The sequence below is a fragment of the Liolophura sinensis genome, chromosome 10, assembly GCF_032854445.1.
Source record: "Liolophura sinensis isolate JHLJ2023 chromosome 10, CUHK_Ljap_v2, whole genome shotgun sequence".
NCBI classification, from domain to species: Eukaryota; Metazoa; Mollusca; class Polyplacophora; order Chitonida; family Chitonidae; genus Liolophura; species Liolophura sinensis.
This window is the reverse complement of record NC_088304.1, coordinates 29,428,862-29,447,548: the sequence shown is the minus strand read 5'-3', so window position 1 is coordinate 29,447,548 and position 18,687 is coordinate 29,428,862. Positions and strand designations below refer to the sequence as shown.

The 18,687-nt window shown below is 37.8% G+C and overlaps 1 protein-coding gene across 1 annotated transcript in view; it reads right to left on the bottom strand.

Annotated features, from left to right (window-relative positions):
* Positions 1–16,172, bottom strand: part of LOC135477088 (protein unc-13 homolog D-like) — a 44,748-nt gene extending 28,576 nt beyond the window's left edge. Inside the window, exons 1-2 of the mRNA XM_064757242.1 lie at positions 16,162–16,172; positions 10,303–11,010 (exon numbers count right to left, since the gene is read on the bottom strand). Coding sequence (XP_064613312.1) covers positions 10,303–10,632 — 330 coding nt within the window. The 5' untranslated portion in view covers positions 10,633–11,010; positions 16,162–16,172. The remainder of the gene's footprint in view (positions 1–10,302; positions 11,011–16,161) is intronic.
* Between the last annotated feature and the right edge of the window lie 2,515 nt (positions 16,173–18,687).

Here is an 18,687-nt window from a genome sequence, read left to right as displayed (position 1 = left end):
TATTTTAACACTAGCAAACCATAAATGACAATAAAATTGATGTTTAAAACAGAATAGATAAAAACTATATCTACAATTTTTCACTCTAACTTACACAGAAAGTGTTTAAGGGGGCGCTATCACCTGCATGCAAGCAGGATGGGCTACACTTAGCTACACCTATGAGCTAAAGGTTTCAGTGTACATGTACACTATATATATATATATATATATATATATATATATATATATATATATATATATATATATACACACACACTCCACAATGCATGTATTAACGATAGTGTTACACTTGAGTGTAACTATATCCTTATATACATAAATCTACAACTACATGTATGACCTCAAGTAAGTTTTCCTGATAAGAAGAAAACCATATACACTGATAAAATTAGAAGCCGATATACAGCATTGCACAATCTTGACTTTATACCCATAAAATTACAGCTACAGACAAAATGTCAACTTCCGCTTGGCCTAAAAGTTTGTTTATTCTGTGTGTAATAGATTATCCTCTGTGACAAGAATACGGAGATACATACATATTGCTATCATATATCACTGGCAGTGGGATTTTACTACACGGAACTATTTGATGTATATTAATTCTACTTCAGTTGTCAGCAATATTTACTAAATAATAACACAAAAAAAAGGCAAAATGAAATCCACTTGTAGAATGTAATTTAATTTATTTGATTAATGCTTTACGCCATACACAAGAATATTTCACTTATATGACTGCAGCCAGCATTATGGTGGGAAGAAACTGGATTTCAATGTAATAAATCATCGAATCTTTACACAATAAATATTGCCCACCTTAGCTTATGGACTATATAAAGACATAAATGCACTAGGAATATACCAGAGAAATACACCGAATGACAGTTGAAGGCTAGAGCTGAATCTATGTACATGTACACTATCTATATGTACCAGCCGGGCTACAGATTCTTTATTTGCTAAGCATGCGTTTTTGAAGATTCCAGACGCAAACTAGCCTTGATGAGGAAGTATAGTTGTGGTTACCCGCATTTTTTTTTGTTTGTTGCCTGGGTCAAGAAATCCTGTTTTCGACAACAAATGTTGTTGGGCTTAAGGGTTGTTGAGCTTTCCTGAAATGACGTACAGCCTTCGTATGTCGATAAGGTTTCTCTTGCAAAAGGTTCTTTTGGACGGTTATGGCTTTACTGGCACGTCTCAAATGAAAGTGTTCTAGAAACATGTACACGTATATGGCATGGATAAGGGTTCTCTGACATGGCTACAAGTTCTCATGGCATGGCTGGCTGATGGTTGCTGGCATGATCAAGTTTTCTTTAGTATCTTATGCGTGGAAATCACTTGCTTCAGCCGTTTATCCCGGCCTCTTCAGTTTCCTCCACAGATAAAACTAACCACCAGTGTACACAAAGTAAAATATTCTTGGGTATGGCAAAGATCAAATCTCAATAAATAAATAAATAAAGCATGGTGAAAGGAAAAATATTTTGCTCTGCTCCGCCAGATAGTGCACAGTTGTGTGAGATTATAACAAGAGAATCAAACAGCATGGGATATGTCATGCCTGGATGAACCTCAATGATTACAGGGTCCCTCCCACACCAAGCAGTGCCTCTAAGGCACCTGTCCACCTGTAGTATGTGGGAGTTAGGAATGTGTGACAGTCTCACAATATTATAAACCCTGAGAGAAAACATCCAGGTGTGTAACAGAAAACATCCAGGTGTGTAACATGTCTAACAACGCAGAAGATCATAAGGAATGTCCAATGTGCATGGATATCTTCTCACACCTTAGAGACACTAGTGATCATAGTAGTGGTAAAAGCTAGACCTAAAATATCACCCCATTTCGACTATAAGTTGCACATTTGCCATGATTCTAAGAGTACTATACTGATCTTAGAAAAGTTCGGGTGATATTAGCAAAGATTTGTTTGGACGATGTATATTTATATAACTTCAAAGTTTGTTTGGACCATGTATATTTATAACTTCAAAGTTTGTTTAGACGATGTATATATATAACTTCAAAGTTTGTTTGGACGATGCAACTGTATATATTGGCCTATAACTTCAACATTTGTTTGGAAGTTTTAGTATCAGAAGTAATATTTAATGCTATTTATTGACCTCTTTTAAAAAACACACTTTTCGAGGACAAAAAAACGGTTGTTCCCTTAGCAGGTATTTACAGACATATCACAGGTTCAGATCCAGTTTTCGATGCTGCGACAAGTCAAGAGATTTGTGGGACAAAAATGTATTCACTATCGGGCACAATTGTTCCTACTGGTCCATATGTAAGCCGAAAGATTTTTGAAGCAGTATAGACGGCGTTAAACTGACAGCCCTGTGGGGTAGAAGCATGATTACAACCTTCACTATTTAAAATGCTATATATACACTGCATCTATTCCCACATGTACTTAGCCTAATTACATGTAGTACATTCATACTCCACAGCACAAACTCTCCCTACTCTCACTCCAATTTTGTTTTCGGGCAATTTTGTTAAATATGAAAACAAGCACAAATAATGGTACATACACACGCAAGAAAAACATTACTTACGCCCATGGCACATGTCAGAATTAAAAGTATTAACATGTACTAAGTTTGAAGGTTAAAACACACATATGTAAGAACAAAATTACTCACAACCATGGAACAATGTCAGAATTAAAAGTATTAATGTGTTGTAAGTTTGAAGGTTAAAACACACACATGTAAGAACAAAATTACTCACAGCCATGGAACAATGCCAGAAATAATAGTATTAATGTGTTGTAAGTTTGAAGGTTAAAACACACACATGTAAGAGCAAAATTACTCACAACCATGGAACAATGTCAGAATTAAAAGTATTAACGTGTTGTAAGTTTGAAGGTTAAAACACACACATGTAAGAACAAAATTACTCACAGCCATGGAACAATGACAGAATTAAAAGTATTAATGTGTTGTAAGTTTGAAGGTTAAAACACACACATGTAAGAACAAAATTACTCACAGCCATGGAACAATGTCAGAATTAAAAGTATTAATGTGTTGTAAGTTTGAAGGTTAAAACACACACATGTAAGAACAAAATTACTCACAGCCATGGAACAATGTCAGAATTAAAAGTATTAATGTGTTGTAAGTTTGAAGGTTAAAACACACACATGTAAGAACAAAATTACTCACAGCCATGGAACAATGACAGAATTAAAAGTATTAATGTGTTGTAAGTTTGAAGGTTAAAACACACATATGTAAGAACAAAATTACTCACAGCCATGGAACAATGACAGAATTAAAAGTATTAATGTGTTGTAAGTTTGAAGGTTAAAACACACATATGTAAGAACAAAATTACTCACAGCCATGGAACAATGTCAGAATTAAAAGTATTAACATGTTGTAAGTTTGAAGGTTAAAACACACATACTGTGCATTGTTTGTAGAGATTACATGTACAGGCATATAAAATTATGTGTGCAATTTTCTCTAAATGTACAGGGTGATTTTTACAGTGATTCTAGCCTAAACAAAGATAATTGTACATAATGAATGTAATGATAAACTGTTGCAAACTGTCTGTAAGATAAACTGTTGTGAACTGTATGTGAGAAACCTGAGAGCATGGAGCTCAATTAGTAGACACATGATAAACCTTAACTTTAAATTTCCCATTCAGGTATTTCACAACAGTCAGCAATAATTTCCTTGACTATATGGTTGTAAAAAGTAACCTGACACCCCTCAACGTACCACTGGGCCAGTTCACAGACATGCCTTTTAGTATTTACACTGAGTCCTAGCCATTCCTTTTACAAGGGGAGGGAAAAGGTACAAGGTCATGGGAAAATCTCAGTGACACGGTTTATCTGTTCTTTGTAGCTCAAATTCCAGTCAGCATAGTTTTCTTAGTGCGTGAACTTTGTGGTGAAGAGCTGTGTGTATTAGGACCAATCATTGCATTTTACACAGACATACTAGCCACAAATTTCGTCCTTGAGTAACTTGATCAGTTTTCCTGATTTTGAGAATTCCATTGATTTTAGAAAGCTGTTTTGAGGTTTGATTGGAACATGAGATGATATTCTACTGGAAAATTGTAACTTTCAGCATCAAAAATAATATTTTGTGACATTTATTTGCCTCTAAATATGTGCTTTTGTGGGCGAAATTTTAGGTCATTTATGGTATAGTGTGGAATACAGTCTGTGAAATGTAACTCACAGGAACTTCAGTTATCTATTATCAATGTCTATTCAGGTAGAAGCACACACTGTCCTGGACAATTCACCTTAACGGTCAATCTGGTTGTATCATTAGTGTAGTAAGTGGCAAGCATTCATTGGAATCGTTCTAAAAATTCACCGCATAAAATGCCCTATCAGTGGAAGTACTTGAAAGCAGGTCACCAGGGTTACCTGTAGCCTGTTTTTTGAGCAGCTAGCCACCAATTCTGACCAAAGTTACTACCTTATTTCATTCTGGCTACTTTTCCAGGGTAACCTTTTACCCAAAAAGACAACAAAATCCCTGATCTCAGAGAAAAAATAATTGTTCATAACATATATGTACAGTAATACTTCTGGTGCTAAAACTGAAAGACTTTTTTCTAGTTGGATATCACTCTACAAGCATATTTCAAACAAACCTCAAAACACCTTCCAAGGTCAAGAGAATTCTCAGAATAGGGCAATAAATGTGCAATTTTGTCAATTAATTCACAAAATTTTAGGTCATTTACCATGCTAGAAAAGGTCACACACACAGGGACACTGAATACAGTTCTCAGTGTCACACACACACGGACACTGAATACAATTCTCAGTGTCACACACACACGGACACTGAATACAGTTCTCAGTGTCACACACACACGGACACTGAATACAGTTCTCAGTGTCCACACACACACGGACACTGAAAACAGTTCTCAGTGTCACACACACACAGGCACAATGACTACAATTCTCAGTGTCACACACACAGGCACAATGACTACAATTCTCAGTGTCACACACACACAGGCACAATGACTACAATTCTCAGTGTCACACACACACGGACATTGAATACAGTTCTCAGTGTCACACACACACAGGCACAATGACTACAATTCTCAGTGTCACACACACACACAGGCATAATGACTACAATTGTCAGTGTCACACACACACAGGCACAATGACTACAATTGTCAGTGTCACACACACACAGGCACAATGACTACAATTCTCAGTGTCACACACACACAGGCACAATGACTACAATTCTCAGTGTCACACAGACACGGACACTGAATACAATTCTCAGTGTCACACACACACGGACACTGAATACAGTTCTCAGTGTCACACACACACAGGACACTGAATACAGTTCTCAGTGTCACACACACACAGGCCAATGACTACAATTCTCAGTGTCACACACACACGGACACTGAATACAATTCTCAGTGTCACACACACACGGACACTGAATACAGTTCTCAGTGTCACACACACACAGGCACAATGACTACAATTCTCAGTGTCACACACACACGGACACTGAATACAGTTTCTCACTGTCACACACACACAGGCACAATGACTACAATTCTCAGTGTCACACACACACAGGCACAATGACTACAATTGTCAGTGTCACACACACACAGGCACAATGACTACAATTCTCAGTGTCACACACACACGGACATTGAATACAGTTCTCAGTGTCACACACACACAGGCACAATGACTACAATTCTCAGTGTCACACACACACACAGGCACAATGACTACAATTCTCAGTGTCACACACACAGGCACAATGACTACAATTGTCAGTGTCACACACACAGGCACAATGACTACAATTCTCAGTGTCACACACACACAGGCACAATGACTACAATTCTCAGTGTCACACACACACGGACACTGAATACAGTTCTCAGTGTCACACACACATGGACACTGAATACAGTTCTCAGTGTCACACACCCACAGGCACAATGACTACAATTCTCAGTGTCACACACACACAGGACACTGAATACAGTTCTCAGTGTCACACACACACAGGACACTGAATACAGTTCTCAGTGTCACACACCCACAGGCACAATGACTACAATTCTCAGTGTCACCCACACACAGGCACAATGACTACAATTCTCAGTGTCACACACACACAGGCACAATGACTACAATTCTCAATGTCACCACACACACACAGGCACAATGACTACAGTTCTCAGTGTCACACACACACGGACACTGAATACAGTTCTCACTGTCACACACACACAGGCACAATGACTACAATTCTCAGGGGAATATTTCACTGTGGTCAGATCAATTCAAACAGGCTGATTCAATGAACATGGACCAAAGTAGTCGCATTCCATACTCAGTGTAGCGTATATTTCATCAAAAACCCATTTCACCCACATGTACATGAACATGCATTATCTTGCCTTTGAACTTGATGTCCATTTAATGTATTGAATCTACATATTGCTTCGTCTCAACACACTTGTAAAACTTTCCTTCACCTCATACCATTTTTCTTGTTGAGACTTTACCTGCAAGTTGAATCTCCATCAAAAATCCTGCTAAAATACCCTTAAATGTACATAATTTGACAGTCTAAGCACAAAGATTGAGTGATGGAAAGTCACTCTGTGCTAATTCACAACAAGCATGCATGCACATCTATTTATCCATGGAGGCCTAAGTAAGACTGCTTAGATGGGTGAATGGTGAATATATGGGCAGATTGGAGAGGGGAACATATGGGTGTACAGTCAAGCAGGCACTCACCTGTTCCATGGGTGTGTAACACACTCAGATCCTCACCCCCACTCTTAGTTGTGTGCCAATCCTATATCCTGCTACATTAGGCTCATTAACACTAAGTTACAGGTACAAGTGGTAAGGCTAATTAGCACTTATGACGATTCTTACATTAAGGCACGTTTCTTGACAGGTGCCGGTACATAAAAAGAACCTTCCAGCACCAGACTTGTAAAACATATCCGTGAAATCTCATGTATAAGCATGTGTGTCATTTCTGCAGGTACTGGCGAATCGCTAGAAGTTGAGAATAATGTTACATATATGTACCTGTGCTGAAACCATCCCCAGACAAATGTCCAAATAAAGGTGTGCAAACGTTGTCCTTTGTTAGATACACATGCCGCATATAGCGTAAATTAAGTTCAGAGGTGTGGACAGGTAAAACGTCAGTCCTTAAGGCCTACACTATCTCCACCTTATACAAACTCTACGCCAGGACATTGTTGACGTGCGTATGATTTCTAGGCCAGGCCAAAGTGTAGGGGTATACCTATTTCACACAGGTTCTGTATGTATGTGTGTGTGTGTTTCTCTTGTGTTTACATAGTAGTAAAAACTGAATGACTTTATACATGTACCTGTGTGGAGATAAATCCCTGTGTCAGGACTGTGCACATATACCTGTGTGGAGCTAAATCCCCGTGTAAGGACTGTGCACATGTACCTGTGTGGTGCTAAATCCCAGTGTCAGGACTGTGCACATGTACCTGTGTGGAGCTAAATCCCCGTGTCAGGACTGTGCACATATACATGTGTGGAGTTAAATCCCTGTGTCAGGACTGTGCACATGTACCTGTGTGGAGCTAAATCCTCATGTCGGGACTTTGCACATGTACCTGTGTGGAGCTAAATCCTCATGTCAGGACTGTGCACATGTACCTGTGTGGAGCTAAATCCCTGTGTCAGGACTGTGCACATGTACCTGTGTGGAGCTAAATCCCTGTGTCAGGACTGTGCACATGTACCTGTGTGGAGCTAAATCCCTGTGTCAGGACTGTGCACATGTACCTGTGTGGAGCTAAATCCCCGTGCCAGGACTGTGCACATGTACCTGTGTGGAGCTAAATCCTCATGTCAGGACTGTGCACATGTACCTGTGTGGAGCTAAATCCCTGTGTCAGGACTGTGCACATGTACCTGTGTGGAGCTAAATCCCCGTGCCAGGACTGTGCACATGTACCTGTGTGGAGCTAAATCCCTGTGTCAGGACTGTGCACATGTACCTGTGTGGAGCTAAATCCCCGTGTCAGGACTGTGCACATGTACCTGTGTGGAGCTAAATCCCCGTGTCAGGACTGTGCACATGTACCTGTGTAGAGCTAAATCCCCGTGTCAGGACTGTGCACATGTACCTGTGTGGAGCTAAATCCCCGTGTCAGGACTGTGCACATGTTCATGTACCGTAATTCCTGCCAGAGTTCCTCCCCAGGAGAAGGAAGGCATAAATACATGTACAATCCACTCACCTGGACAACATGCTTTGCAATAATGAAAATTAATTATAGGCTTAAGTTGATTACATGTATTTATTATTATATATAAAGATGAAATATCAGGATTTCCTTCACTGATAAAGGTGATACTTCACTGTCCAGAAGAGACATCACTTTTCTTATTACACACCTAGGCGCCATCACGTCAAAAAGAAACATTTTGTTTTATGATGTTCCAATCTGAGCTCAGCGGAGTGATGTCATAATACAAATTACTCAACTTTAACATGTCCTATGTCACGCATCAAGATACGATGTCATACAGGATGTCATGTGTGACATCATGCTATATACACCAGTCGGTGAAGGCATCCAGCTTAAACTCGTTCAAATACACAAAATCACGATATTGTCAAAGTAGATCATCACATGCAGAATGTGAAGTATGCACATCTATGTCATCACATAATATTGTGTTATCCTTCATGAGAGAAGGTCATCACATGTAGAATGTGAAGTATGCATATATATATATCATCATATAATATTGTATTATCCTTCATATGAGAAGGTCATCACATGTAGATTGTGAAGTATGCACATGTATATCATCACATAATATTGTGTTATCCTTCATGAGAGAAGGTCATCACGTGTAGATTGTGAAGTATGCATATATATATATCATCATATAATATTGTTATCCTTCATATGAGAAGGTCATCACATGTAGATTGTGAAGTATGCGTTTGCATATCATCATAGCATATTGTGCTATCTTTCATATGAGGAGGTCATCATGTGTAGAACTGTCAGCTATTAACATAAATTTGCACACGTATGTATACACATACCTAATAAAGTCAGTGTTCACACGTACCTAATAAAGATAGTGTTCACACGTACCTAATAAAGCCAGTGTTCACACATACCGGTACCTTTTAATACGGAGTTGTACATACAAAATACATGTAGATCTGAATGATGTTTATACAATATATACATGTACTGTATATCCAAACCCCTTTAAATGATGAATCACTAATGCAACTGTACAATACATTTGACAATGAGTTGGGAAAATGTGCCCAGTGTCCATGCATGCACATACATATAATTCCATCTCCGCCATTCAATACAAGGTTACAACTTTATGGTGGACTGTCACTACCCAACAAATACATCTGTGTGTCAAGGTGAGCAGACTGCAGCTTATATACTTACCGTAAACAACTGAATATTATGGGTGTGTTTGTGTATAAAAAGTGAACTCTGCTAAATCGTGTCATTTTACAGTTCTGACAGCATCAATTATATTACCTGCATAAACCGTGATAAAATTTTTTTTTTTTTTTTTGGCCTTGAAGGTTTACTTGTAGACAATCTCACTCTAGTTAAGCCAAATGGTATCATTTTAAGGCCTTTACATGTATGTACTTCTGTAAATGGAGGTAAACTCCTTATCCCGTGGCACTATGTAAATCAAATTTTGAAATCACATAGCCTGTTCCAATTAATATGATTTCAACAATAATTTCAAATGTTGTTACAACTCAACTTATTTGTAACAACAGCAAAAAGTAAAATGCAAGAGATTAACATAAAAAAAATGAATTCTCAATGACTTATTGGAATAATTAGTTATTTACAGAAACACATTGATGCCATATCTTTCATTTAAGCCACTTAAATGATGTTGAAAGAATAAGACTGCCTGACAAAAAATACATACATACAACTGACTTGTTGAGGTAAAAACTACCTTTAAACTACCGTGTTAAAAAATGATTAAAAAAATTACAATATCGAAAAATAAGAACAATGAAAAATATGGTACATACAGATTACCTTCAAATCACCATGTTCAAAATAACTAAAAGAAGAGGAAAAAGTTTATAATATAATAGTGCAGTTTAAATTTCATTAATTATTTCCTTTCTAACAAAGACAATCACAACCTTTGTTTTTCAGAATTCAGTTAATTATGCTAATTATGTTAATAAAAGCATGACTAACCTCAGGATCAAGTTGAAGGTTACAGAGATCATCCCTGGATGCACAGCTCAGCTTCCTTCCCACCTCGCCAAACAAACCCTCCAAGTTCAGAGAATTAAGTGAAGTCTGCGAACTTTTGCGGCGCCCAAAATTGTGGCGTCCTCGCATGCTGAGGCGACGCTTAACACGGGTAAAAAGGCTTGATGGAGATGTGGGGCTCAGACTGGTGCTGCTGCCACCATTGTCAGTGCTCACGTGAGATGTGTACATCGCATTTAGCATGTCAGTAATGTCTGGACTATTGGGCACAGAACGACAGTAGCTGTGCCGGCGTGAGATATGGTCTGTCATCATGACCGGAACTCATCAGCCTTTTTATAGTCTGCCTGCTCCCGCCATTGGTTGATTTTCATCAGATAGCCAGTGTTGGTTTCCTGGCATTGTCAATAGGCAGCTAAGCCGGTACAGGAAGTCTTGGTTGTCTCGGGTTGTAGCTGGCACGTGCCCGTTTCAATACTTCGGAAGTTGAGGAGACAAACATGTGACGACTTGTTCCTCTTGTCTCCTGATTTGGGCTATGATTTATTTCTGGAGTTTACATCACTGCATGACACTGAACGCGTGATCCCTGTGATCATGCAGTGGTGTACTGCTGGGAGATACACTCGATCCAATGTTATTTCTCAAATATGCAAAGGCATGCAGTCTGAAATATTAGTCCCAGCCTTCCTGTTGAAGAAAAAAATTGAATACTCTAGTTATAAGAGGCTAAGAATGAAAGCTATCCGCTGATAAAACTATCAATCTTCACTTCTTTAAGTTTTTAACAGCACAAAAAGTTGCTTCAACTTGTCATGCTTGTGGAACTACAAGTGATTGAAGCCTGAATGTCAGGTAACTACAGGTGTCAATACTGTCCTGCTAGCCTTGTATCAATAATGGGGCCAACAACTATATATCTACAGGCACTCCACCTTATTTATCAATAGCTTTAAGCTTCCTTTGAAACTCCAACCCACACGTGTATGTATTGAAGACATCAGATAGCCGTATATCTAGTGGCCCCCCAAAAACGCTGTGTGGTAGAATACTTCTGCCCAGGCCTGTCAAATGACACAGATCTGATCTGGGGCAAACCAAGGACGAGTACACAGGTGACCACAGCCACTACATGTGAGCCAAACGAACACAACAATAAACCTGGCAACCTTAACAATGTTTACACCACAACCTAACACATTAAAGGTGTTTGTCTTGATTAGTACACACTTAGTCTTTTTAGTTATACTTGATAAGAGCCTGAGGCTATCATCCTTGCTTGTTGTTATAATTACAACATTACCAGTAATTAATATTAAGTAATGGCACTGGTCAGGCAGTCACTGATTCAAAGAACAAAAACAAAAAAAAATTACTTTCTGCTAGAGTGTTAAAACCAAGTTCTCCAGCAATGGTTCTAAATATTACAGTAATAAGATGCACACATGCAATACATGTACATGTCTGTGACCTTCAGTGGCATGTGCTTTATAATAATTACATTACTTTTAATTACATTTACATGTTTTTGATTAGGTTTAATTAATTAATAATCCGTTTACTTGCACAGTTATTTTAATGACAAATTTATTGAACACGACAGAATTAAAATTTTCTACTTTCAGATTTAGAAAAGAAAAAGAATCTGAAGCACTGAGCAAAAATTTCGCAATACACAGATATAAAGACAAGAGAACAAACGGCTCAAAGGTAACCTCCCCTTCCCTCCCTGACCCTGCCAAAAAAAAAAAAATGCTGCTGAGTCTTGCATCAGGGGTCACCTGGGTTATTTATAGTCCACTCTTACAATTTTGGTGATAATAGTAGGTTATGTTTGGCTGTGAATGGGAACTGCAGACAGCTAGGAATCAAAGGTAGGGCTAATGTACACATCCTGTCATGAATGTGGCGCTGTGACCCTTCTGTACAGGGTCAATAAACATTCCTCACATATACTTAGTCCATATGATGCACACATTTTAGTATTTCACGCCTGAATTCCAAAATAAAATAATTGTTAAAAAAATATCATCCCACAGGTGTAGAATTTTCTTTCCCCTGCACACTCAAGGGGAAAGAAATTGTGTGAATGAGAACCAAAATAAATAACTCAATAAAAGAAAAAAATTAACTTTTTGGAAAATGTGAACTGTTCCAGGCATGTATCACTCCTAGTGAAGTCATATTTACATGATCAAAAAGCTTAAAAAAACAACAAAAAAAAACAGGAAAATCATAATAAAATCAATATCAAAATAAAACTTATGAACTCCATTATTTTTTTATTCCCTTTTTTTGAATTTTTTGGTATTGGCTCACCCCTAAACCACACAATAAAACTGCTGTTGCATCAACTGCCTATAAAGCATATCATTTTATACATTTTACACACAGCCCATTGTAGTCAGACTATTAAAAGGGAGCTTACACCAAAAAGCTGTATTTAGCGTGTAAACACATGCACCTGTACCTTGGAACCAATGAACAGTTTTGGGGAGATTATTTCTTTTGGATTTGACTCTTGTTATTCCTTTTTTTTTCACTCTGCCTGGCATTTAGATAAGTGGATTATTGATAAAAAGCTTTTTTAATACATATTCTTGTATAATACCCTTCCACTGAGGACATGTAATGTAGACGTATACTTGCATAATACATGGTGTAACACTGACATTTGAGCTTAGTTAGTTCATTATGCTTAAGTCAGCATAACAGAAAATGTACTTACCCTAGACAGCTTTAGTCCTTGTATTGTCAGCACAGGTAAATGTAAGAGATACAAGGTAAATCTCCCTCCCACACAAACAGCTAAGTGTACAGTATAAAGACACACAAGGTGGCAAAGGGCCAGCAGAATAGCAATGACGGACTGTGCTGAGGCTACAACAGTGCTAGCGGCATTGACGATACCACAAACTAGTGTTAATTGTTTCTTTAAAATTGCTAAACAGTGAAATCAGTTTGTGTTCGTGTTCACCACGTTGTGTTTGTGTTCACAATGGAGAAGACCAAGTGACCAAATGGCTGGCATGCTAGCACAGCCTAATGACACACAAGGCTCTGGTGTCTGAGGTTGCCATGAGTTCAAATCTACATGTGGATCATGCTACGCGTAAATTCCTCTCCAGTTGTACTTATAATTGAAATACTCTTGAATAAAGAATAACACACCAATGAAATAAATAAATAAGTCAATAAAATGGATAATATGTGAACAAAATTTGGAAGCTCTATCCCAAATAGTTTTTTAGAAACAAGCATGCACACACCCAGACAGGCAAGTGAAAACAAAGCAAAGTCCAAATTACTGTAAAAAAAGTAAATTTCTATTGTGATGCTCTGGTGCTTCTGTACTAAGGTAATTCTTTAACTTTTGGTATGTTTGTAAGGTTTAACCATATACTGCAGTATTACTCTGTATGGCCTAACAAAAATACTTTTTGTGAAGCCCTGAAGTTTACCAATTCAACCAATGTAGCTTTGTCTCCAAAACTGAATGAAAAATGTGCATAAGTTGCACTGAAAGATGAATTTTCACATGTGAAAATGCTGAGAAATTGGGGTGCCTAGGTTAAGTACACACACATGATCCCATAATTGTGAGGTAACAAAGGAAGAATAATAGAGTTCAAAGCTTTGGACGTCACCGCTTTTATAAATGCGAGAAGGCGTTACAAATTCACCTTACATGGGATCAAGCTAATTACAATCTCGGGAAAATAAGTGAAAAAGCGTAAATTTATGTGACGCTCTGACATAAAAGTAAGGATAAATCTATAATGTCCACGGACATTAGTCACTGATATATTTGTTTACAGATGGTTGAATGAATCATCATGGGGAGCTCACATTTTTTGAGGTCAGACAAACATCTACATGCTTGTTCTGTGCCTTATTAACTCGATACATGTACCTCTCTTTGCTTTTTTCTTTTTTAATACAGATCTCAGAGTCATTAGGAGATGGTACCAGAGACTTAACCGCAAACAGTCTACAGACCATCACATAGGCCTACATGTACCATACAGCACAGGTGACCCATTCATCATCCATGTGATAAAAATAATTGTAGAGTAAGCAAACAGACTCCAGCCTTGGATTTTGCCTTGCTGTAGAAGCTTATCGCTGATAGCCTGCCGGCATATTCTATCATTTTACTATCACCAAGCAAACTCAAAGTATATTATATTGACTGCATGCATGAGGTACCATAGAGCAGATGTTAGGTTGTATGGTTCACGATCAAGTACACTGAACATGGGAATGATGAAATGGGAATCATATCTCAATAGCAGTGCTTCAGAAAACACACAAAAACACTGACAGCCTTGTATAACCTATGTACTTGTTCACGACCTCAAGCTAAACAGGTATACTGAAATGGGGTTGGGGGTTGGCAGGTGAGATTGAGGGTGGGGCGAGGCATTCATCACTATTTATTTATGGTTTCTGACACAAATTTCAAAGAGCCTAAATCAGTGGAAAAACATGATGAATAATACGCACTTAATCCTCCACCTCTTTCATATTTTTGGGGGTAAGAAAACATCGCATCACTATGATGGATGAGCATGAATATATTCTGAATTTACCACAATGTACAACAGCTCATCTCCATCTGATTGTTTTATTAATAAATCATATTCTTGAGTATGGAGTAAAACACCAACCAAATAAAATAAATAAATAAATATTAATAGATTATGTGATTCATGTGGTCTCAGAAAAGGTCATTCAAGGAAGATAATCCACTGAGTCCTAATCTGATTATCTCCATTTAATTAGTACTTACTCAGTCAAACCCATTTTTCTCAGAATTGAAGCAGTGAAATGACTGCAGGTTTGCCACACTGAGTTTGATTGCATGGATTACACCATGCAGATTTTATTATAATTCCATTATAGAAGCAACTAGTAACAAGTATTAACAATGATTTGAAATGATTCATTTGTTATTCTCTTGGGTTAAAAAATTGGTTTGGTGGCTGGATTTTTAACTAAGTCAACAGGATATGAACTCAAATGTCATTAGCATGCTGAACATTGTGCAGTCTTACTTTCAAGTATTTCATCTTCATGAAAAAATATATATATATATATATAGTTTTTGGGTGTTCTGTGTTGTCCTCTTCCAACACAATTTTACAAACTGTTACACAGATATAGAATGCTAGGTACATGTCACTCTCCTATATTCTGGTGATATATATGGAGAATGGAAGCTGCATGCTGGGCTATAATGAGGCTATATCATACATGTACAGGCCCATATGGCAGATTTCAGTTGAGGACACTTAATATAAAGTGTGGTGAACTTTTATTTATCTATATGATTGGTGTTTTCCACCGTTCCAGTACTCAAGAATATTTCACTAAGTATGTGTATTGGGTAATGTCAGCAGATCTCTCAAATTTACTCACTGATTTATCTGACTGGTGGTATACGTTGTACTCAAGAATATTTCACTTAGACGATGGGATCCAGGATTATGGTGTGGGAAACCAGGCAAAGCCTGAGTTTAAGATGAAAAGTACAACTATTCTGAGCTGTTATTGTGGATGAGACGCTGATAACATCTCAAAATGATCTCAGAGCGATCATTCCGGAACAAGTAACAACACAGACAACACCGGGTGTTCAATCATCACAACAACAACAACGAACTGATCTTTTCGCTAGCTTTCTCGGGTAAGGATCAGTGTTTAAGGGTTATACATGCGGAGGTAATTACCAGAATTTATATGCATGTTAAAAAGCTACTTTGCATAGAATATCTGAGAAATTACATCGAGTCATTTGCTTAGTCAACCTCATCCTGATGAACTCATTTGCAGACTTACCCGCCATTGATACTTTAATCAAGTCAAGGGACGTAACTGTGGACACACAACATTGTCCACGAACAGAATCTTCAGTTCCCTTCCTTCTTCCATGTTAGCTTTGATAAGACTGAATCAGGAACATTTGTTGCCTGACTTGCTTGAAGTGTTTTCGACATTTCTAAAGTCAAACCATGACGATCTTTCGCTGTAAATCGATCATAATGTCACAAAATTGATGGACTGTCTTATTTGACTGTTTACGCCATGCATATACATGTACGTGGATACCGCTGTAGGCCTATCACTATTCAATTCCTTGCTAATGCGGATAGATGAGGGCAGTATACATATGATCGAGGCTCATATCTTAATATTTGCTTTCTGTCTTTCCATTTCACTGCGGCATATGGGAACATGCATCACCCATAACATTATTGTTCGATTTATTATTGCCGATTTTTTTTTTTCAATTTATACATGTTGACCTAGGCCTGATTCACGAGGTTCCCATTTTGCATCGTGCGTAGGCCAACTTGGGATGGTTGTTCTTTTTCTTTTTTTTTTTGTTTTTTTGTTTTTTTTTTTGTTTTTTTTTTTTTGTTTTTTTTTGTCTTGCTTTGTCTGGTACTCTACTTTCCAGCGCGGCGCAATGACCCATGAACTTCACACTATTGCTGTCGCTGTGAGTTCATGTCCAACTCATACTGGCTTCCTCTCCAGCCATACGAGGGAAGGCGGGTTTCGTGCAGGCTCAGCCCGATTTCCTCCTACCATAATGCTGGCCGGCGTATAAGTGAAATAGTCTTGAGTGCGGTACGGCGTAAAACACCAATCAAATAAATAAATAAATAAATAAATACTTTAATTCCATCCACAAACTTGACCGCATTCACAGAGGTGAAAAAAAAATTGTGTACGGCACGGCAATGGCGACCAATTTGATAAATAAAAACATATGTCCCAGTAGGCCTACTGATTTTTCAACTCCTTGATTGTTGATTCGAGCTTCTGAGTGGAAATAGTAATCAGAAAGGAGTATGTTTGTATAAAAATACAGTAGGCCTAAGGGTAATGGCGATATACGTGTAAACCTATTGGGGTATTTGTGGAGAGGTCTGTGGATTGGGATATTACTGTTAACCTATAGGTCAACAGGGAAGTTAGACAGGTGTTCTGACTGCGACATGTGTCATTAATGTTTCTAAAGACGACAATAATTCAAGTATAGACAATATATATTTATTTATTTCTTTGAGTGGTGTTTTACGCCATACTCAAGAATATCACACGTATACGACGGCGGCCAGCATTATGGTTGGGAGAATAGACGCTACATAAGAGATATGGGTACATACAGTGTATGTGTATTTGTGGTGTGAATGTTTGGTCATCACAAGGCAAACACGACGTTCTCAGTGTCCTTTTCGACTGATCATGCAACGTTGTGCTGGCCGAGGCCCATTGATTCTTGATATAGGAGGTCAGAGGTTAGAATCTAGTTGTCAACGATAACTTCCAACTTTTAACTTAATTCAGTCTTGAACTACTTTACCTATTCTAGTTGGAAGTTACAAGTTGCTCGTTGAATTTTTAACTTCTAACAAAAGATCTCTGTTATACCACAGGACTTGACAATACTGCTAGAGTTCATATTATAACCTTACCTGCACCAGCAAATGAAGAAGTTGTTATCCATACACAATGTATTAGATATATTCACAAACCAACTTCTTAAATGTCGCTCAAAAAAGTTTTTAACAAATGATTTGTTTATTTACCTGTATTTATTTCATTGGTGTTTTAGGCCGTAGACAAGAATATTTCACTTACATCGACGGTGGCCAGCTTTATAATGGGGGAAAACCGGACAGAGCCAGACAGATTGCTGGCAGACCTTTTCATTAAATAAAGGCCATATGATATAACGTTGGTTCATGCATAAGAGTCGATTCCGCAAGTTCGAAGTTTTGAAGTGTTGAAATTTGAAACGTCACTATAAGGTTGATTTTTAGAACCGGAAGTGCACAGTTTGATGGATTTGTTTTAACATCCAATTTTTTGTTTGATTACCCACCAAATCAGTCAGTATACCAATCAACTGATCAATGTCGGATTTACAGACAGCAGCCTGTTATAAGCAGAATAAAGAGACGGGTATCAAACATTGAAAAATGCGTAATTTAATGACTTAAATTTAATAAATGCGTGCTCGACAAAATCAGCTCTGTCGTAAGTCAAACAAAAATGAGCATAGAATTGTAAAGCTTTTGTGGGAAAATGTCACTACATTTATATATGTGGAAATATTCAATGGTCCACGTGCGCGATTAAGGCTTGATTGTTGATTTTTGCCACCGGCAGTGAAAATCAGACTTTTCAATTTAATAAATTATTAACACTTTAGACTTTGAGACTATGATACCTATTGGCGCTACCTGATGGCGGACTTCAAATCTTCATCAAGAAGATTTCAAATCCCGTTTAATCTATTGAGTTTTTCTTTTCTTAGTCAATAGATTAATCGCTTTGGGAAAACTTTACACA